The sequence below is a fragment of the Anas acuta genome, chromosome 1 (assembly GCF_963932015.1).
Source record: "Anas acuta chromosome 1, bAnaAcu1.1, whole genome shotgun sequence".
Lineage (NCBI taxonomy): Eukaryota > Metazoa > Chordata > Aves > Anseriformes > Anatidae > Anas > Anas acuta.
In genome coordinates this window covers 41403294-41424521 of record NC_088979.1, presented here as the reverse complement: position 1 = coordinate 41424521, position 21228 = coordinate 41403294, and the positions used below count along the sequence as shown (strand labels likewise).

Below are 21228 nucleotides of genomic sequence, written 5' to 3'. Positions count from 1 at the left end.
GACATTAGTTTTCCAAATAGCAAATGTCATGTCTCAAAGAAAGTTTCACATCTTAATGGAAGCATGAGTAAAATGAGAGAACTGTACCACAGCTCTAGTTAGTTAAGAGTTATCCTACGAAAAACCCGAATATGCTTAAAAAACTACGGCATAGAAACATGCACTCTGTCACACACAGGTCGAAGTCCATTAGATAAATGGAATCTTCAGCACAAGAGCACAAGGCAACCTGTATCAATGTCTGTCTTTTGCTTGTCATGTTAACACAAGTCAAATATTACTTTTTTTTTTTTTTTTTTTTTATATATAGGGAGGGGGGACGGGACACTAATTTCACTGCCGCTACTATATGTTCTACAGTGCTGCTTATTTACTGTACTGTTTCCTTCCTTTGTAAATATTCCAATTAGTGAGGCTGTAGGATGTCTCATCAACCAGTGAAAGTAGGATAATATCTCTTCTGTGAGCAGCTACACAGTAAGGGCTTGCTAATTCTGGCTCTGACTGCTGTACTCACATCTACAATGTGTCAGCCATGATGACATTTTAATTCAGAAAGCAACATATGTCTCCTTCTCATTTATTGCAATCACTTTCAAAGTACTTATAGTGAAAACACTAAAACTGCAATGTTTCAAAATGTATTTAGCTTAGCCTTTATATACTAGATGTTTTTTGACAGTGTAAGACAATATGCCTGTAAAGTAGTTGGTACTATATAAAATATATATAAGTATACAATAATATACAAAATATACAAAAAGCCAAAATTCCAAAGTCTTGGATGTAACTATTTTCACTACAGGATATGTATTTATATATATTTTGTGTCTGAACAGTTCTGTATAGCAACAAAAAATATTGAAGAGTACCCAAGAAGCAGTTATTCTTAGCATATAAATTACATAGCAATAATTCCCTTTAAATAAATCATTATTATCGCCAGCACAGACTACTGGAAATGGGGTGCATAAGCTTGTGGAAGCAGATTTTTATCCTTTCCAGCATTCTTCCCTAAGCATGTTCAAGAGATTACTTTGGAGCAGGATACAGTGCTAGATTATTTATTTATTTATTTATTTATTTATTTATTTATTTATTTATTTATTTTAGTCAAATCTAGTATCACCTAATATCTGGTTTTGGTGATGATAATTTTTCTGTAGTTAATGTATAAATAACTGGTTCTCTAGCAAAGGTTGCCCAGGAAGTTGTTATGGAAATTAAGCTTCTTATATGCACGTCTCTGAAAACCCTAAACATGCTATGTAAGAAAGGTTTAGGTTTCGTGGATGTGCTCTACGGCTTTTTGTGATTTCTTTAGAGATTCAGTTTGGTTTTTACTGAGTAGGAAAAAAAAAAGAAAAAAAGAAAAAAGGAAAAAAAGTTCATATTACCCTTTCCATTGGGGAAATAACCTGTGATATATTCCTTTAATTAGGGAGGAGTTAGTTACTTCAATACAAGTTGTATTTTTGTGGTTGTAAGGTTGCAGTTTGTGCAGTTTGGAAGGAACTCGTTGTTAACATAGAAAAAAATCGTAATGGAGCTTCTTTTAAACAACCCCTGTATGATTCATTTATATACTGATCTTGTAACCCTTTTTCTTTTAGAATATGAACAAAAAATAGAGGGAAAACATTTTCTAAATTAGTGCCTTCTAGACTGAATTTTAGAAGACTCCTTACTTTCTGAGTATTTTCCCTTACAATTGACATACAAACTAATATTTACATGGCTGGGGGATCTGTCCAGGTATTCCAACTGTAGAGTTTGTTATGAGTTCTTCAAGATCGATGAGACCAGAACTGTCAGAGAAGAAAAAAAAAGTGAAGTTTTTTTTTGTTGTTTGTTTTTAAAGAATAAAAGAAAGGACAAATATGGATAAGAGATAAATACGAGGAAGAGACCAGGCACCAAGAGGTTGGATGGCTTGAAGCAAGCAGCAGCTTGGAGGACAATTTGAAAGATGAGGGCTTTTCTCTATGGAGTGAAGCAGAGCAGGGGCTGAGGTCCTGTTGCATTTGGGGCACTGGCTGTTGGAGGAGAGAAGCCATGGATGAGAATTTGATTACTGTGGATATACTATGTGCTACAAGAGATAAAATTGTGTACATAATCCCTCAAAAACTTCAGCTCCAGAGACAGAGGCATATCTACATCAGATGATGAAAGATGTAAATTTTATTGTTAGTTCCAAGGTTTTCTAATTTGGACATTCACAGATCCTCATATGTTTATTAAAAAAAAAAAAAAAAGAGTGACTTTTTTTTCAAAAAAAAAAGAAAAAAAAATACAAACACGTTATGCAGTAGCTGAATATCACCTACAGTTTTCAATAGCATGGTACAGAACAGTAATTCTTTAAATATCCCAGTGTGATTCTCAAAACTTTCAAATAGTTTAAGTTGATATTGTATAATTACTCAATTTATATAAACTGTTGCAGTTGTATTGTTTTTTAGAACTCTTAATATATAATCATGAAGCCAAGTTTCAGATCTGAATTTGAGTATACTGATTTTCTTCTTCCTAGCAATAATTCAGAAAAGGTTAAAGAAGGAAAAGAAGGCAAAGAGGAAATTGCAGGAAGCACTTGAATTTGAGACTAAACGACGGGAGCAAGCAGAACAGACACTGAAACAGGCAGCTTCAACAGATAGTCTCAGGGTCCTAAATGGTAAGAAGCTAGTTTTTGCTTCTGTGTCATTAACGTTCAATTTAAGTGCCCAAAGAAGGTGGTTTTATTGAAAATTTAAAGCATGGTGGGAGGGTAAAAAAATAAAAAATAAAAAAGAAATTCTTTCAAGTGATGCTTCTCTCTATTCTGCTTTGTTAGTTTATATAGTATGTGCAAATAAATTCACTACAGGGAATGTCCCAACTAGGACAATTTTATATTATTAGTGTTTTTTTTTTTTTTTTTTTTAATATTATTCTTTTTCTTCTCACCTTTATGCTTGAAATACCTATTGCTCATTAATCTTTCTAGCCTTACAAAAAATTGTCCTGGCCTCCAGTCATTGTTCAACATTAAAAAAACTGACAAAGGTTGATTTTATTGTAATTCAGATTTAGAGTAACAGGTTGTAAAAAGGGCTATAAGAATCGAATGAAATATGTGTCAGTCTTACCTTTCTATGCTTCTAGACTCTCTGACCCCAGAGATAGAAGCTGACCGCAGCGGGGGCAGAACAGATGCTGAAAGGACAATACAAGGTAGGAATTTGCAAAAGGCTATAAATCTAGATCTTGCTATATGAGTTTTTCCTCAGCTTTAGACTGCTATTCAAGCATGTAGCCTACCATCTGGGCCACATCAAAACAAGTTCAAACAAGGTCAAGTTCATCTTGCTTGTTTATAAGAGAGAATACATTTTGTGTTGATAGATTTTCTTTAAATTAATAGGTCATTTCTGTTTATACAGTGGAATTAAAGAAGAATAATTAATTTGAAGTAATATTGGGCTGAATCTTAGACTTGCTGAATCTTAGACTTGCTGAATGCATTTTTGTGCATATGTGTAGTTAGATTTAGGATAACAATGTTTTCAAAGGCCTATTAGAAATATTTTGAGCCTTTTAATGATATAAATGGCTAAACCATTTATATCATGGTATAATGGGTAACATTCAAGGCATGATGAGAATTTCAAGCCAATATTCAGTGGCAGCTACTGAAAGGTGTGTTTCAATACACTACTCTGAACATTAAGAATAAATACATTGTTTATTCTCTTCATGTTTTTTTTTTTTTCTTTTTTCTTTCATTTACCACATCCCATTATTTACATTTTAATAAAACAAATCTGCTTAGTAAAGTTATACATGAAATACAAAAGAGAGCTTTATTACTTCCCCTGTGAATCTAAATTTATATATATTGCAAACATCAAAATGTTAGTAAAGAACAAATTTATAAGATAGCATTTGTGTTATACATGTCATGTCCTCTCTAGTTAACAAGCTAAAGCTACCTATGTGAATACTAAAAAACAAAATTAACATTTGGTTTCAATTGTAAGTGAAGGTGCATTTTTCAAAGGCAAGTCTAAAATGATTAGCACCAGTAATCACTCTCAATTGCCTTTATTTTCATTTTGATGTCAAACATCTTAACAGTATCATTTGACATCATCTGTGTCTTATTTAATCACTTTTTTCTAATTCGTAAAGCGTTGTTACTAGTGTGCCACAAGGAGGCTGTAATAACAGAAAAAAAGTCAATAATCTTTTAATGTTTGGCCATATACACAAATACAAAACAGGCAACAAGTCCTTACGTGGGACAAACACACAAGTGTATATACATACGTAACACACAAGTGTATATATATACATAAATATAGAAGATTTATATTGCATGTTATGTCTGCCAAGTCCGTATTGCAAAGGTCAGAATATGCTAGATTGAATGTTGCCTGGGAAGTGGGTACATATTATGACACATTTGTTGTTCTAGAATCCTGTTTTTCTTCCCATAAAATGTATGCCTGCTTCAAAGCATCAATTGGCCAATCTATTGGCTTAGAAAGAATCCAGACATCATGCTACTTCGTACATCCAGACTACATTACTACATGCAGACATTTTATTATTTATTTATTTTTTGGTACAAAGACAAACTTCTAATTTCTTCAGAGGCCATTCTGTTACAGGAGTCACTGCAGTGTCCGAGTTCCTTGCAAACATTAATTACTTTATCTTCAGACCATACCTGCAAGGAAGCATAGTTTGGAGTATTCCCATTTTAAATCTGTGAAAGTCACAAAAACCAGAGATGATAAATTGCTTTACTATCAAGTAACTAGGACCTGATTTTTGAGACTATTTTGCATTTTTGGCAAACGTGTTCGTTGTATTCAAATTACTGTTCCCCTTGAATCCAGTTCCCTTATGGACTGAGATATTCATAAGACAAGCAACACAGAAACAAACTAAGTATTTTGGAAGTATGTATTCTAAAAGACTTATCCCACGCTACGTAGAAATAGCACTTCAGCTTTTTAATCATGATCATCCTTTCTTTTCCAGCTATTCTTTGCCTTCTTGTGCTCATTTCATGTTTCCAATTGCGTAACAAATGAAATCAAGGTCTTATAAGCAATGTGCTCAGTAATGTTGACCTTTCCTCGATTTATCTGTCCAAGGTAGTTCAAGAGGATATAACAAAACAAACAAACAAAACCCCACAAAATAACATTATTATCAATATCAGTATTGATTATATCAATAACATGATTATTTAGTTAAAATCACATAACGATCCTGATTTTGGATTATATTGCAAAGGCAACCTTATTCTGACATTTCCTGTCTCTGCTTTACAGTATTAACACGCACACACATATATATTTAAGGAAAAGAAAAAAAAAACAACAAACAAACAACAACAAAAAAAAAAAAAAAAAAAAAAAAAAACACAAGAAATTAATTTAATCGACTGCAATTTTTTGAAGTTTAATATATTAACTTTAATCATCATATAAGAGTTTGGAACTTTTAGATCTACCATGTGTATGTAGCCTTACAACATAATAACAAAAAATATAATTGCAGGAGCTTATTGTCTTTGTGGATCAGCTGTTACAGGGTGACAGGTTTCATAAACAGTCGATAACAGATGGGTAATGCTATGTCAGGACTCTTTGTGTTTAGCTCCAATCCTCCACAAGGAGGATTTCCTTTCCTTTTTCTGTGTCCCATTTAGCATGTTACACCTATACCTCTGTGTCCCAGTTCCTCCTAGTTTCTCTCTTCCTATGCAAATTCCACCTTTTGTCAATGACTAATCTCATTTGTTCCTGTGTCAAAAATGCTTTGTTCTTTTCTCATCTTGTTCTTTTCCCCACTCCAACTTCCCAGTCCTTAGGTACCATTCTTACAGTGTTCTTTCCTGAACTCAGTTTCATGCCACCCTGATTATTTCTTTCATTACAAGATTTTTCCCATCTATCTGACTATTTCTGTTGCTTCCTTCTCTTGTCCTGACATTTCTAGACTCTACACTCCATTAACATTCCCTGTTACTAGACTTTCCTGTTTCGTAACATATCTCAATCTGTATTCTCCATTTATCCTGCCTCACTGTCAAGTTCACATTTCCTACTAGTCTATACACATTCTGTTTCTTCTTCTGTATCTGCCTGGGAAAGAGAAGAACTGAGAGATAAACAAAGATCTCTGTTCCCATTTCAATATATAGCATGACAATGGCTTGCAGAAATGAGGATAGAGAGTTGCAGGGAAAGAGCTGCTTCATTCAGCACCAAAATGCTTAGTATGGATGTTCTCTTTGGAAAATTTAGTTGCAAAACTCTACAAAACCTTTCCAGTGGGTGAAACTGGGAATTTTCCAACACTTTTTTGAGCTTTCACAGAGACAACAAAAATTGTCCTTCCAATTTTGCAAAATTTCAGTGATATCCTTCCATTTTATCTGTAAAATATATTTTATATACTCTTGTACATACAATAGAAGAATTATTGTATAGAATATACATTATATTCTCTAATAAAAAAACATAATAGTAGCTTATTCATGCTTTCAGGTTCTAGGAAAAAGTACTTAGTAGGGAATTACTTGTGCCTTTCTTATTCTTCTCAAATATATACCTGTATTTATTTGTATCAAAGCAAGTCTGGGGTGAGTGTCTTTATCTGCAATCATTAGTTTTTATTTATTTATTTATTTACTATATTGAGCATGCTGTGCAATTCTGTAAGTAAGCAAGGAAATGTAGAAGGGAGAGCTACAGCATTCTGTGGTGAAGCAAAGTATTTGAAATTCCAAGGATAATTTCAGCATTAAGGAAAATATTAGACAATGGAATGTTTTAGAATAAAGATTCTGTATATTATAAATAAAAGGATTCTTGTCAACTAGAATTTATATTTAATGTTAATATTTTAGCTATCACTTTTGTGTGCAAGGAATAGGAGTAATTTAAGTGTAAAAGTTAACTGCATTTGTCAATAAATGGGTTATGTCCTTTTTTTTTTTTTTTCATCATGTAGCACTCAACTCATTCAAATTCACTTTTAGTGAATAAAGTCTAATAAAGTCTAAACAGATTTTAAGAAGTGGGAATTTGTATATGAGACTGTAAAAAGTAATATAACTATTAGTACTTTGAAATACTGGGTAAAAAACAGCTTCCTGGAATATCTGTAAAATACTAAGAAGATAATAGATAATCCAAATGTGAGTCTTGGATATACTTAGATATTTTTTAACAGATACAAACAGATACTAAGTTACAAGGAACTAGTGTAGACACTAGTTTTAAATGTTTTCTTTTTTGCTTCTGTTTAAAATAATAATAAAGCAGATTATCCTCTTCTCCATACATATTGTAGGTTCACTAGATGCCTATGCCTAGCTCCCAATCCGGTTTCCCAAGACCCCCTCATCCCACACAAAAAGGTACCATACAAAGATAATGTTTGACTTTTCTATACTGTTTTGTTACCGGACCTCTTACTAAGCACAAGAACAATGACATTTACTGCTACTCTTACTTTTTTTTTTTTTTTTTTCCCCCACACTGATTTTATTCTTCCTCATCCGCTTACCTATCATGTATTTGTCTGCCTACATTATTATTTTTTCTTTTCCTCCGTAAGTCTAGCATTCCTAATTTTCCGTGTCCCAGTAATTTCCCTCCCAAATCCTATACATTCATAATCCTCACTGTATTTAATCACAGCTCCCTTTACACATTATCTAAATTCATCTAAAAAAAAATCTGATTCTGCAGTCTTCCCCATTGACCATTCCTTTCATATGGGCTCTCATGTTTTCCTTTTCCCAAATTGTTCTTGGTTCAGTGCTTTCTTCCCAAAATGTGCTGATAAGAACAGGAAGCTTAACCACATTCTCTATCTCAGGCTGCTGTTTTGCTTACTTTCTTCACTTCTTTCCTAATTTCTAGTGATTGCTTCATCCTGTAACTTTTCTGCTTCCTTTTCAAAATTCTGCATACTCTTATGCTGCCTTCTTCTGAAGCCAGATTCGTCATTTGCTACTAACAGACTTTCCTCCTCAGCCTGTTCAGTTTCCATGAATTCTCAGACCTATTATTGCTCTTTCTTTCCCAAAACGTCTCTTTGTTTTCCAAGAGACCCTTTGCGCTTTGCCTGTCCTCCAAGTTTTCCTGTCCTATTCCACTATTTCTGTCAGTTTTTTCCTACTACACACTCTCCTCTAGCCCAAAATTTGTTCCTGTTTTTATTTTTTTTTTTTCTTTTTTTTTTTCTCTGACAAATGGATTTTAATACACTAAGTTCTTATTCTGCTGCAATTTTATTTTTTTTTTGTCTTGTAGCAGTTATCAGCCTTTCTCCAAATGAGTCTGTTAACTATTCTTCTGTCCCTTAGCAAAATGAACTTAAGCTTTTTAAGTCCTTTCCCACAAACTGTTTCTTCTTGGCTTTATCCTAGCTCTTCACCTCTTCTGTAGGCCCTGTGTTAACAGTTCTATATTAACAGCACAGTAAGGTATAATGTTAAATGGTTTCACACTACCTCTTCCTGTTGTAAAAAAAGCCATTCAGCTACCATGCGTATAAAAGCTTCCTGGACCATCTGTTCTACTCCATTCACAGTCTCTCTCACACTCTTTATCTCATCAGCAAGCAAGCAGAGGGACTTTTTCCCTCCCAGAAAGGACAAGACAGGAAATGGAAATATTGAACAGATCCAGGAATAGAGAAAGAGAGCAACTGCAACTCAGCATACTGACTGCATAGTTCTATATGAAGTTACTTTTAAGGTCTTTGAAGGCTACAGAGGAAGAGTGAGAAAGAAATTATGATTTAACTTTGCATATACCAGGAACCTAATGTGTACATTTTACCACCTAAGTACTAGGAAAAAAGCTGTCCTGCTGTCCTGCAGCTGCCCTCAAAGTTAATAAAAATTGCTTAGATACAGCTTCAGTCATTTGTATGAAAACCTAACCCATTTTCTACATTGATTTGAAACTTGTTTAATCTATTTTTCAACAAGCAAAATCAGTGTAATAATCTCAGCAAATGATACTCTTTGATCCTTTCTTGCTATGTATGTGTTTGAAAGATAGATATCTAAAGGACTTCCACATTGAAAAAGAACTTTTGGTGGTTCTGTGAGGCTTGTGCATACAGTTCTATTTCTGATGTAAAAATCTTGGACAAAAGCATGCCTAAATATGTGATATTTCTTATGAGATCAAAAACTTTATTGGAAAAGGCTACTATCAAGGCTGTAAAGTCAAGCATTCCAAAATTAGGAAATGGCAGAATTAAGGCTGTCTTCCGCACCTTTGTTCAGCTGTCTTTGTGTATGCATCATGATATAATCTTTAATTATGTGATTAGATACTGTATTTTGCACAGTACCTCATTCAGTGCAGGGGACAAGGATGGAGTTGAATAAATGGATATCTATCCAATATTTTCTTTATCTCCAGGGCTCAGTGTGTGTTCTTATGCTATATATATCATCTGTTTTTTATACAACATTTTCATCATTAGGCATCATATTTTACAGGAGAGGTGTGAAAAACTTTCTCAATTTCTTTCATATATTAAATCTTAATTTTGGCTTTTCCTAGAAGTTGAGTGTCTTGCCTTACTTTTTTTTTGACAAATAAACTAAAAAGTCAGAAGTTTCACAGTGAGATGATATCTGACAACCTTATGGATGAAGTTGGACTTGAATCTTTAGATTCACATTGATAAAACTAACAAAGTAACTGATGAATTGTAATTAATTATCATGAGTAGTGTGGTCTAAGGAACGACCATTTTGACATGAGGGTTTTACAGATATTTGTTGAGATAAATGAGTATAATCTTGGGTTACATTTCATGCTTCCTTTCCTTTTTCTTGCAACCCATAGCTCTTTTAAATGTGTCTCCATCAAGATTTATTTTTCTTTTCTTTTTTTTTTTCCTCAGTCTCTGCCATTTGTTTCAGTCCTAATATCCAGATCCAAGCCTTATAATCCTTTTTCTTCTCTTTTTCTCTCTCTCTCTTTTTTTTTTTTTTTGGTATATATATATATATATATAATATGTATATATACAAAAATTATATTATATATATATATATATATTATTTTTTTTGGGGGGGGGAATCTCATACAAATCAGGCTTTTAAATGAAGATTTATATTTATATCCAGTCGTAACTCCAACATCTTTATTTCTTGCACCTCCTATTGTTAAGCAAGATTCAAGATTCAGACATTTCCAAATATCTATCAGTATGCCACCTATCCGGGTACTAGTCAAGATTTCTCCCTTTAAGAGACTTCTCTTCAGATAAATTCACAGTACTTTCTTGCACTGTTTCCTGTCCCATGTCTTTCCGTCTCTTTTCAGCCACTAGATCCTGTTTCTTGTCTAGTGAGTCCAAATCATGTGGTCCCCCAGCTTCAGTCTCAGTTACTGTCAGCCAGACATTTCTTATTACTAGCTCCCTCTCAGTGTCTTCCAGTGCCTGATTCCAGTCTGTTTGTCCAGCCCGTTTCAGTCACTTATTCTAGTCCTATTTTATTTTCTCTCTTTATTTCTAAGTCCAACTGCATCAGAATTATTGCCCTAAATACTCTAAATATCAAGTTTCATTTGAGTTTATGTTTGTAGATTACTGTTCTTTACTAATCATAGATTAGACACATATTCTGGTGCAAGACTACTCTCAAATTATCTAATTATTTTTTGAAAACAGTTGTTAATATCCTCAAATGACAGGACATCTATTTCTTTTCAGATAAGTGAGAGATCAATTCTCTCTGCAGTCAATTTAACTAAAATGTCTTTTCTTTAGACATTTCTTCATTTATTCTTCCCATGATATTGGCTATGATGGCCAGTATAGGGTCACTTCTGTTTAGTCATTTTCCATCTTTCTCTCAGGGCATCTTCTTCTTGTCTTTTCATTTATGTCTCTGTCCTGCTTCCTCTTAACCAGAAACAATGCCATTTTGTCCCATAGTTCCTCAAAGATGAGGTCATCCAACTATATAATGTCATGTAAACTAATGGTCATATATTATCTATGGTATTAATTAATTAATCCCAAGAAAATAAAAGTACTTGATTCTTTATACATTTTTATTGCATTTTCTCTCAATAAAACATCTCGGAAATTTTAAATATATATACACACATAAACTTGTAAATTTTGAATTTTAATTGAATTGGCACTTTCTCAACAGTTATTCAGTTCTTCTTGCTGCTTAGTAAATGCTATGGCTTCTTATTCATTTATTATTGCATGGGACTTCTAGCATAAAGGTGCTTCAGTTTATTGAAGAGCCAGTGTTGTCAAACAGATTTATCATGTCATTTTCAGAGTGAAAATACATTTTCACTTTCCCTTGTGACATCGCTGCTTCTCTGCTAACCCATAAGAACATTATTTTAGCTTCCTTCCTATTGTTATTTTCCCATTTTCCTTTTCCCTTTGGACTAAGTACCATCCCTCCCCTGACCTGTGAGGCAGTGTGTATGTGGAGGTATGTGTCTGCTGGTTGACCAGGTGGCTGACTAGGAGATACATGCATTCTGAAGGATCAGTGACAAGTTAGGAGATGTGCATTTTCTGCTGGACATCTTGTTGCTGCCTCTTGGCAGCTGGGCAAATCAAAGAGTACATGACGTTTCTCAGCAGCTGATGGGCCAAACAAATGGTTTTTCAAGCTGCAAGAGACCCACAGCCCACCTGTTGTGCAAGCTTGCTATAAAGGTTGAACATTTCAGCAGGGAAAGGAAATCAGGAGCTGGAAACAAAGCTGTCAGAAGCCTGGAAGGCAAAGAATTTTTTTTTTTTTTTAATTTTTTTTTCTCTAGATAGATTGAACAACTGCCCAAGGAAACATCTGCTACTTAGCTAGGCTGTTTATGGAAACAAACAGCTGACTATTCTACACCCACAAAAATGTAAAAAGGTTCTGCAATGCAGCAATGACAAAACAGTGGATTTCTTTTCTGGCAATGAACTTTACAGTAAAGTTCATCCTTGATTTTCAGGCTCCTGAGCCTATTATTCCACTAGGCCACCAAAAAAAAAAAAAAAAAAAAAAAGAAGTACATAAATGATTTCTATTTAATTTGTCAAGGAAAACCCACAAAAATTATTTTTTTTTTCTGCCTAGGATTAATCAAACATTAAGAAGGTCTGACTACATTTATGAAGTACCATGTCTTGTCACACCGTGTGTGGCTTTCAGCAACACAGCAATCTGTCGGAGAGCGATTATGCATTTTTCTTCTTATTTTTTTTTTCCTGTCTGTTTATTATGTTTCTTCCTTACATTTTCCATTATTAAGATTTCTGAAGTTCAGTAAGACAACCAGTTTCATTGTGTACAGCTTCAGTTGACTGCAGTCACAAGATATGACTATGTCTGTAATGTGATTGTCTTCCTTAGTGTTATTCTAGGTATGAGTAGTGAGCTGAACTACCAGGAAACTGCGAAAAAGACAACAGAATGGAGAAAAGCTGTCACAGTGACCCACTAGGAAGTGATGTCTGCTGTCTTGTTATTGATCTTTCTGTGCTTGCCAGTTTGTCAAACAAATTGATTCATCAGTTAAAATGTATGCATGTGCACTGTTCAATTTTAAAAACTGAAGGATAGCTCTTCTCTTTTGTTTTTCTTATACTTAAAAAAGATATTTTCAGATCTAGTGGTGTTAGAGGAGGGAAGCTGTTAGAAGTTCAGCATCTAACCCTCAGGGACATATAGAGGAGCTGCTTTGCTAAAATCTTTTTGCTGGTCCACCCTATTCTATTTTAATTTTTCGCTCAGTCTTTAAAATACTTGTTCGTTAAAGATTGTTCCTATATGCAGTCATGTATACTTATAATGCTTCATTTTCCTTCTTATTAGTGCCTTAAACTTCAGCTGCTTTTTGACTGCAGAGTGTAGCACCTGTCAGGGTCATGCACTTATTATTCACCTGTACAATGCTATTCACTTCAGTGAAATTATATACATAATAATAAATAACAATAGTAATCTGTGTACACCACCTTGAATTTCATTACTGTTGCAGAAGGAACATCTTTGCAAATAGTTGCTCTAATTTTCATGCATTTCAGAAAGAGTGGGGCTCTCTTTCTGTTCTCAAATGTAAATATTTTATTTTATTTTCCTTGAGAAGAATGAGTCTTGCTAGCTTGCTAGCTTTACAAGCTTACAAGTTATAAAGGCATTTGTTTTCCTGTTTTTATAATAATAATAATAATTATTATTATTTATCTGTTCTGGCAAACAGTCCAGTATAGTTCAGATTTTAAATCTAGATTGTACATTTACAACACTTCTTGGCAGTTTGTCTTTTATACTTGATATCTGAATACTCAATGAGGAAACATACAATAAAGATTTATTTTGCTTCGTATTTCCTTGACCATGAAGAAATACTGAGAAGAATTATCTTACAGTGCATGGAAACCAAACTGTAATAAGTACATTCTCTATCCACTTGTTTTGGAGTCCAGCACTTTGTCAGGTTTTCAACCCAAGCTAATCAATTAAAGACAACATTGATTAACTTAAACAGAAGGTGGTATTGATTGCAGGCAGTAACCTATAAATAGACAACTGTTTCATAGTGTTCATAGGTCATTGTTAGCTACACCTTTAAACTTTAAGCTACCAAATGCTGTTATTTATCACCAAAAAGGCAAAGGGAGGGCACAGAGTTAACAAAAAAAATTATATATATATGTTGCAAAGCATCCTTTTAGAGCTTCCTCATTTAGCGCTTATACACTTAAACTTTTTCATATTTTCTTTAATATTGCTGTCTATTTCAATGTACATGCCATTTTCTATCTGTGTATGTATGAAGCTCCTGGAAATCAAATCTGTTCATGGCTTTTCTACTGAGATAAATGATTAATCAATCAAGGGCTTTCTTCCAACATGGTACTTTAGTGCAATTTTAAAACAACTGTGTAAAATTAATGACTAAGCACAAACAGAGTGAAGTGGGAAAATTCAGCACAATGAGAATATTAAATAAAACACACTGTGACCAAAGAGATTAAGACTGCATACAGAATTGCCTTCTTTTATTTTCATTCATTTCTTACTTCCTCCCTACTCCAAGTTCATATTATTCAAAGGACAGATGGATGAGTTCTTACCTAACAGACTTCTGACGTTATCTTGCTATGTGCGAAAGATGGGCATTGCAAGCTACCTTCCTATGTATTTATGTTTGCCATAACTACACAGTTCTCTTCATCTTCACCCTCAGAATGCAGCATACACCTGAACAGGCTGGTAAAAATAAACATTTCTAACACAGTCTCTTCATCTGGAATCACTTTTTTTCACTTCTAAAGGAAGAATTGAAAGACATTTTTAAAATACAGAATGAAAATTTGATTAAAAAAAATCCAACATCATTTCAGTGAATTCTGTAACCTATCATGAAACAGATAAAAACAAAGTGGATTTCTAGTTCACTCACAATGAAACTATAATCCTGTGCCTTTTAGGTTGAGAGAGCTAAATCTGATGACTGTAATCTCTGTTTATCAGTGTTTGCCTCTACACTGTGTAGAGGGCTGACCCTTTTCCTCCCCACCCCACCCCCACAATGTGTTTACTACTTTTTAGACCAGTACTGGGAAGTGGCAGTACAGCTGTAATATACGTCATAAAGATTGTTTCTTGGATTTTTTATTTTTTTTTAATTACCATACAGATTAAAAAAACAACAAAACCCAACTCTTGCTTGTGTATCACCCTCTTATAAAGGATCTTCTCCTGCTAGTAGTCACTTGTATGCCAGTTTGACACTCCTATGTCAAAATAATAGCAATAATTTTCAGTTCTATGGAAATTATCATACTTTAGAGAACTTCTAGTACAAGTTAGTAGTCAGTAAGTTACTTTATCTCTTTCACGCACATAAGAGGAAATCTGTTTCACAAGGAGATCCAAGTCTTCTTCCTGAAAGTGTTTGAAGCTTTGGTCAAAATAAATGTCAAAATTCAAGATTTCAAATTCAAAACAATTTTTAAATTCAATCAGTTTTAAAACATCTAGCCTGGTCAGTGGCCTTTCTGACTGTTAGCCACCACCTGCATTGAAGCAAGAAAAACAGATAATTTCTTAGCAAGCCATGTAATGGAAGGCATCTAGTCATAGAAACATAGAATGATTTGGGTTGGAAGATTTCAACTTCCAACTCCCCTGAATGGGCAGGGACACCTTCCACTAGACCAGGTTGCTCAAAGCCCCATCCAACCTGGCCTTTGACACTTGCAGGGATGGGGAATCCACAGCTTTCCTGGGCAACCTGTTCCAGTGCCTCACCACCCACAGAGGAAAGAAGTTCTTCCTTATATCTAATCTAAACCTACCCTCATTTAGTTTAAAAACATTATTCCTTGTCCTCTCACTACAATCCCTGATAAAGAGTCCTTCTCCAGCTTTCTTTTAGGCTCCCTTTAGGTACTGGAAGGCCACTAGGTCTCCCTAACTCCTAACGACTTAACTCTCCAGTTAGGTCTCCCCATAGCCTTCTCTTCTCCAGGCTGAACAACTCCAAACTCCCTCAACCTGTCTTCGTGGGAGAGGTGCTCTAGCCCCTTGATCATCTTTGTGGCCCTCCCTTTAATACTTCTATGTTATTCTTGTGCTGTGGACCCCAGAGCTGAGAACAGTACTCCAGGTGGGGTCTCACAAGAGAGAGAGAGAGGGAGAATCAGCTCCCTTGACCTGCTAGTCATGCTTCTTTGGATGCATCCATCATCAGTTTTCCACCTCATTTCTTCTTGTCTGAAACTCCGAAAAGAGGTTTCAGAGAGAAGATAAGATACAGTTATCTTAACATTTAATCTTAGAAATCTTAAAAAAAAATATTATTCAGGCAGATTTGAGATTCTCCAGGGTATGTGAGACATCCACTTGTGGTTAATCAGGTGTATGAAAAATCCAGGACTTTCTGGAGCAGCAACTGGAAGACACACAAAATATAGAAAGTTGACTGAAGTTGTTGAATCAAGTCCTTTTGTCTCATTTAGAACAACTAAAAACATATTACATTCAGGATAACAATTAATGCAAGTTTCTGACTTATTACATATTATGAATAAAAAGTTATTTATTATTATATATATATATTTTTTTTTCCAAATGGAAGGGTTACACTACTCTTCCTCAAACATTTTCATTGGAAACATACAAATATTAATGGAATAATTTCTGTATATCTTGCTTTCCTATCTATGGACTAGTTTGTGTTTTAAATAGTGTTTCGCTGAGTTATGAAAACGTGAGATGTGGAAAAAAATATTTTTGTTTGTTTTTTAATAAAAGAAGCTCAAACACACTGACTATTAAAAAGCTCTTCTAATACTTTTTCTTATAGTTTTTAACATATATGACTAATTTAAGCTCAGATAGGCTTTAGCCAAGAGGAGAATTGGGTCTGAATAAGTCAGCACAGAACTTTGTTAATACGACATAGAATATTTTTTATATTTTCTCAGTTCTTTGAAAACATCTTTATATATCTGAATAACCTTCATAACTGAAATATTTTCACAGCTGTTTTCTTTTTTCCATTTGCAAAAAATAAAAAATAAACGTAATTTCACTGTGAAGATTTCATGAGTAATATGAAGAATTAACTAAAAAAGTAAAGGTGAACTTTTGCAGAGATTCAAGAGATTTCATTTATTAAGAGTGTATGATTCTTTTCAATTCGTAGAATAAATATAAGTATTGAAACAAAATAAAATAGTGAATAAATATGAAGGAAAACATATTTGTAAATAAAGGTTCTTAGAATGTGGACATATTCATGAGAAAACACTAATTTCATAAATTTACTAGAGTTAACCAGTTCAAAAATAGTCTTTAATATTATATATTCACAGAATCACAGAATCACAGAATTGAAGGGGTTGAAAGGGACCTCAAAAGATCATCGTGTCCAACCCACCTGCCAAAACAGGTTCCTCAGAGCAGGCTGCCCAGGTAGGCGTCTAGATGGGCATTAAATATCTCCAGAGAAGGAGACTCCACAACCTCCCTGGGCAGCCTGTTGCAGTGCTCTGTCACACTCACTGTGAAGTTCTTTCACATGTTGGTGCAGAACTTCCTGTGTTCTACTCCTTGTCCTATCCCCACAAGCCACTGAAAAGAGGTTGGCCAAATCCCTCTGTCTCCCACACCTCAGATATTTATATACATTGATGAGATCCCCTCTCAGTCTTCTCTTCTCCAGGCTGAACAGACCCAGGTCTCTCAGCCTTTCCTCATAAGGAAGATGCTCCAGGCCCCATCTTTGTGTCCCTCCGCTGGACTCTTTCCAGGAGATCCCTGTGTTTTTTGTACTGGGGAGCCCAGAACTGGACACAGTACTCCAGGTGAGGCCTGACCGGGGCAGAGTAGAGGGGGAGGATCACCTCCCTTGACCTGCTGGCCACACTCCTTTTAATGCATGCCAGGATCCCATTAGCCCTCTTGGCCACAAGGGCATGCTGCTGGCTCATGGTCAACCTGTCGTCCATCAGGACCCCCAGGTCCTTCTCCTCAGAGCTCCTCTCCAGCAGGTCATCCCCCAGCCTGTACTGATACTTCGGGTTTTTCCTTCCCAGGTGCAGGACTCTACACTTGCTCTTATTAAACCTCGTTTGGTTTCTTCCTACCCATCTTTCCAGCCTGTCCAGGTCTCGCTGAATGGCAGCACAGCCTTCTGTCATGTCAGCCACTCCTCACAGCTTTGTGCCATCGGCATACTTGCTGAGGGCAGACACTATTCCCTCATCAAGGTCATTGATGAAGATGTTGAGCAAGACCAGACCCAGCACCGACCCCTGGGGAACATCGCTAGTCACAGGTCTCCAGCCAGACTGTGCCGCCAATCACCACCCTCTGAGCTCGGCCAGTCAGCCAGTTCTCAACCCACCTTACTGTCAACCTGCCTATCCCCCACTTTCTCATCTTTGCTATCAAGATGTCATGGGACTGTCTCCCATTGAAAGCATTGCTAATGGCAAAGTAGATGACATCCACTGCTCTCCCCTTATCTACCCAGCTGGTGATGCCATCATAGAAGGCAACTAGGTTGGTTGAACATGACTTCCCCTTGGTGAATCCATGCTGACTACTCCTCATAACCTTCTTCTCTTCCAATTGCTTGGAGATGGCATCCAGAACAAGTTGTTCCAACACCTTTCCAGGGACAGAGGTGAGACTGACTGGCCTGTAGTTTCCCGGATCCTCTTTCTTACCCTTCTTGAAGACCAGAGTGACATTGGCTATCCTCCAGTCTTCAGGCACCTCTCCTGTTCTCCTGGACCTTTCAAAGATGATAGCAGTTTGGTGATAACCTCTGCCAACTCCCTTAGCACACGTGGATGCATCCCATCGGGACCCATGGATTTGCGTGCATTGAGCCCCCTCAGATGATCCTGAACCACTCCCTTGTCAGCAAGGGGGGAGATCTTCATTTTCGAGACTCTTTCTCCTCCCTCCAGGGTCGAGGAGTCCCGGGGGGGAGTCCTTGAAGCAAAGACTGAAACACAGAAAGCATTCAGTATCTCTGAATCTCTGTTTTCAGAGGATAATTCATCATACATAACACATGTTTTAGTGAACATAGTTCCTTTTTTTCCAATGATAATTCCAGTTTGCAACCTTACAGTCTGTCTCAGATAAATTGTTTTGAGCTATGTCAGGTGTAACTTGGAAAACACAAATGTTACCATTGTAATGTCTGAACAACTTTGCAGTCTTTAATGGATTTAATCTTCACATCAGAAAATACTACTGTGATGAAGAATAAAGCAACTACGTTTATAGAGGGGCTAAGGATCTTGATCATAGGTATGTCAGAAATCTGTAGCAGATCGGGGACTGAACTTAACCTTGCAAGACCTTAAGTTTTTATTCTGCCCTTCATATTTTAGCCTTCCCTTTTACCTGTTTCTTCATGCTCTCTCAATATATAGATATATGCAAAAGTAGGTGGAATTTCCCCAGTTGAATATTGGTGGTAATATTTATGTTCCAAGACTTCATGGTAGCAAAATACATGTAACACATCATCTGTGCTTGTTCTGTGCTTTCTCACACTGATGGCTGAACTCTGAATATCAGAGTAATGACACAGTGCATGTAGTATAAGTCTTTTCAGGTCGTTGTTAGACATAGATTTGAAATCCAACAACATATGTTGCCTAGCATTATTTGATTATTGTTCCATTTGTTATAATTACCTCATACATGTCAAGTTGGACCTATGTGTTCAGCTGTTATAAAAAGATCTGATATAAACTCTAGTTCCTCTTACTTCTAGGTACATACATATAACAAGTTCAGTTAAATATCTTTGTTAACGTCATTTAAAAGATGTGAAACTAGAGTAAATTAATGGGGAATTATTTAATTTGTATAAGATCTGCCAGATTCCTAACCCCAGAACTCAATTGAATTTCTTTCTTCAGCTTTCTGGTGTACAGACAGGCTCAATACCTGCTACACTCTTTTACTCACAGAAGTGAAGATAAACCAGTATTAGCTTTCTGTATGTCAGGAGCTAAAGACTAAGCATGCATGCATCAGTACATGCTTTCCTTTCAAAGTGGTCAAATCACACACAGATGTAACATCAAATTAAGTTTAGACATCAAATGCAAGGTTCTCCTTAAGTATACTATGCCAACAAGAAGAATCAAAGGATCATTTGTACAGAAGAGTATTCACAACATATTCAACTATATAGTATTCAACAACAGCAAAACAATCCTGTAAGGATGCTTATTTGGAAGCATCACTCAAATTTGAAGGATTTTGATAAGGAGTAATGCACAAGGTGAAGGGTAAGGCAAAACCATTTAAATACTGTGTTTCTAGTTGTTAAAAAGGAAGAGCCAGTGAAGGAATTAAGAACAAGTGACAATTCAAAAGAGTGGACTAGGAAAATATTTTTGCCATATGTTTTTTTTTTATATCACTCTGACAGAAAATAAACTTTAGAAGGCAAGATATGAGGAGAAACAGAATGTGAATTCATAGCTAGTGAGGATAGGAGATGAGGGGCAGAGGCTTTTTATGAAAATAATGTAAATGCTATGTTGAAATTAAGAATCAAAAATGACAAACAGGCAAGGTACTTTGATTTTGAACTTCAACTGACAGACAGGATGAAAGGAGTGGTTCATGGTGACTAAGAGTCATACTAGGAAGAAAAGGAAAATTCTGAGGGATTGCAGGGTTACCAGCTCTGTTTTTCCAACCATAGAAATATTTACACAGAAAATCAGAAAAGCAGGCAGAGATTTTAGGAGAAAAGGAAATAGGTCTGGAATACAAAGGAAGAGCTATGTTAATTTCCAACATGGATATGATAGCTGAGTTTGTGAATTAGATTACTCAGATATGAACCACACAGAGGGAGACACTGGGAGGAAGAGCTCAGCCCAGAGAACCTAAAATAGAAAGCTGAAGCAGACACCAAAAAGATCACACTGAAAGAGATTAGTCATGTGGATGGAGAATAAGATCCTAACAAAGGGAGAATGGTGTCTGAACACCAAAAACTTTGTATTAAAGTCTAGCCTAGAAAAGTCTAGGAAGTGGGGTATGGAGTTGTAAGATATGGATAGCTATAAGACTTGGATAGAAAGAAGTCATTCAAGACAGCCACATTTATCAAAAGTTTGCAAACAAGCTCACTGCCAACAGAATTTAAGATGAAGGAAGACACCCCTGTATTTTGGAAATATTCTAGTCATTCAATCTTGTGTTAAACTGGCACATGCCTACAAAATTAGCAACAAGGTAGTACTATATCCATATTGTTAAAGAAAAAAAACTATTCAAAGAATAACAAAGTTTCCAGGGTTTTAATTTCAAGTTAAAGTCCTTCAATGCATTTCCCTGAGGTTAAGATGGTGTTTATAGCATTTATACACTGTGAGCTATAGAAATTTTCTTGGACATTTTTGCTTAATCTCTATGATAACTGTGCTTTAGAATTTTCTTAATGGCATTATAGGCAGTAATCCTATAAAAAAAAAAGGGGGGGGGGGAGGGGAGAAAGAGGGGAGAGGAAATAGGCATGACCACAAAAGTTTTCTCCCCCCCTTGTTATATTTAAACAAAAAAATATCAATTTCAGTCAGATGCCAGATGCTGCAGATTTGGTACATAACTGAAAGAATAAATAAATTAAATCACCGCAGTTTAATATCTGACTCCAG

General features: G+C 35.4%; 1 protein-coding gene across 7 annotated transcripts in view; it reads left to right on the top strand.

Annotated features, from left to right (window-relative positions):
- The window catches only part of DACH1 (dachshund family transcription factor 1), a 368409-nt gene that overhangs the window by 326624 nt on the left and 20557 nt on the right, over nt 1-21228 (top strand). For 4 of the 7 annotated variants that reach the window (XM_068675974.1, XM_068675983.1, XM_068676018.1 and 1 more), the window contains 2 exons: nt 2537-2680; nt 3151-3219. In XM_068675974.1, coding sequence (XP_068532075.1) covers nt 2537-2680; nt 3151-3219 — 213 coding nt within the window. Of the gene's footprint in view, nt 1-2536; nt 2681-3150; nt 3220-7359; nt 7427-12421; nt 14718-21228 lie in introns of those variants that run through there. The other 3 variants (XM_068675993.1, XM_068676027.1, XM_068676004.1) reach the window with 2 other exon arrangements.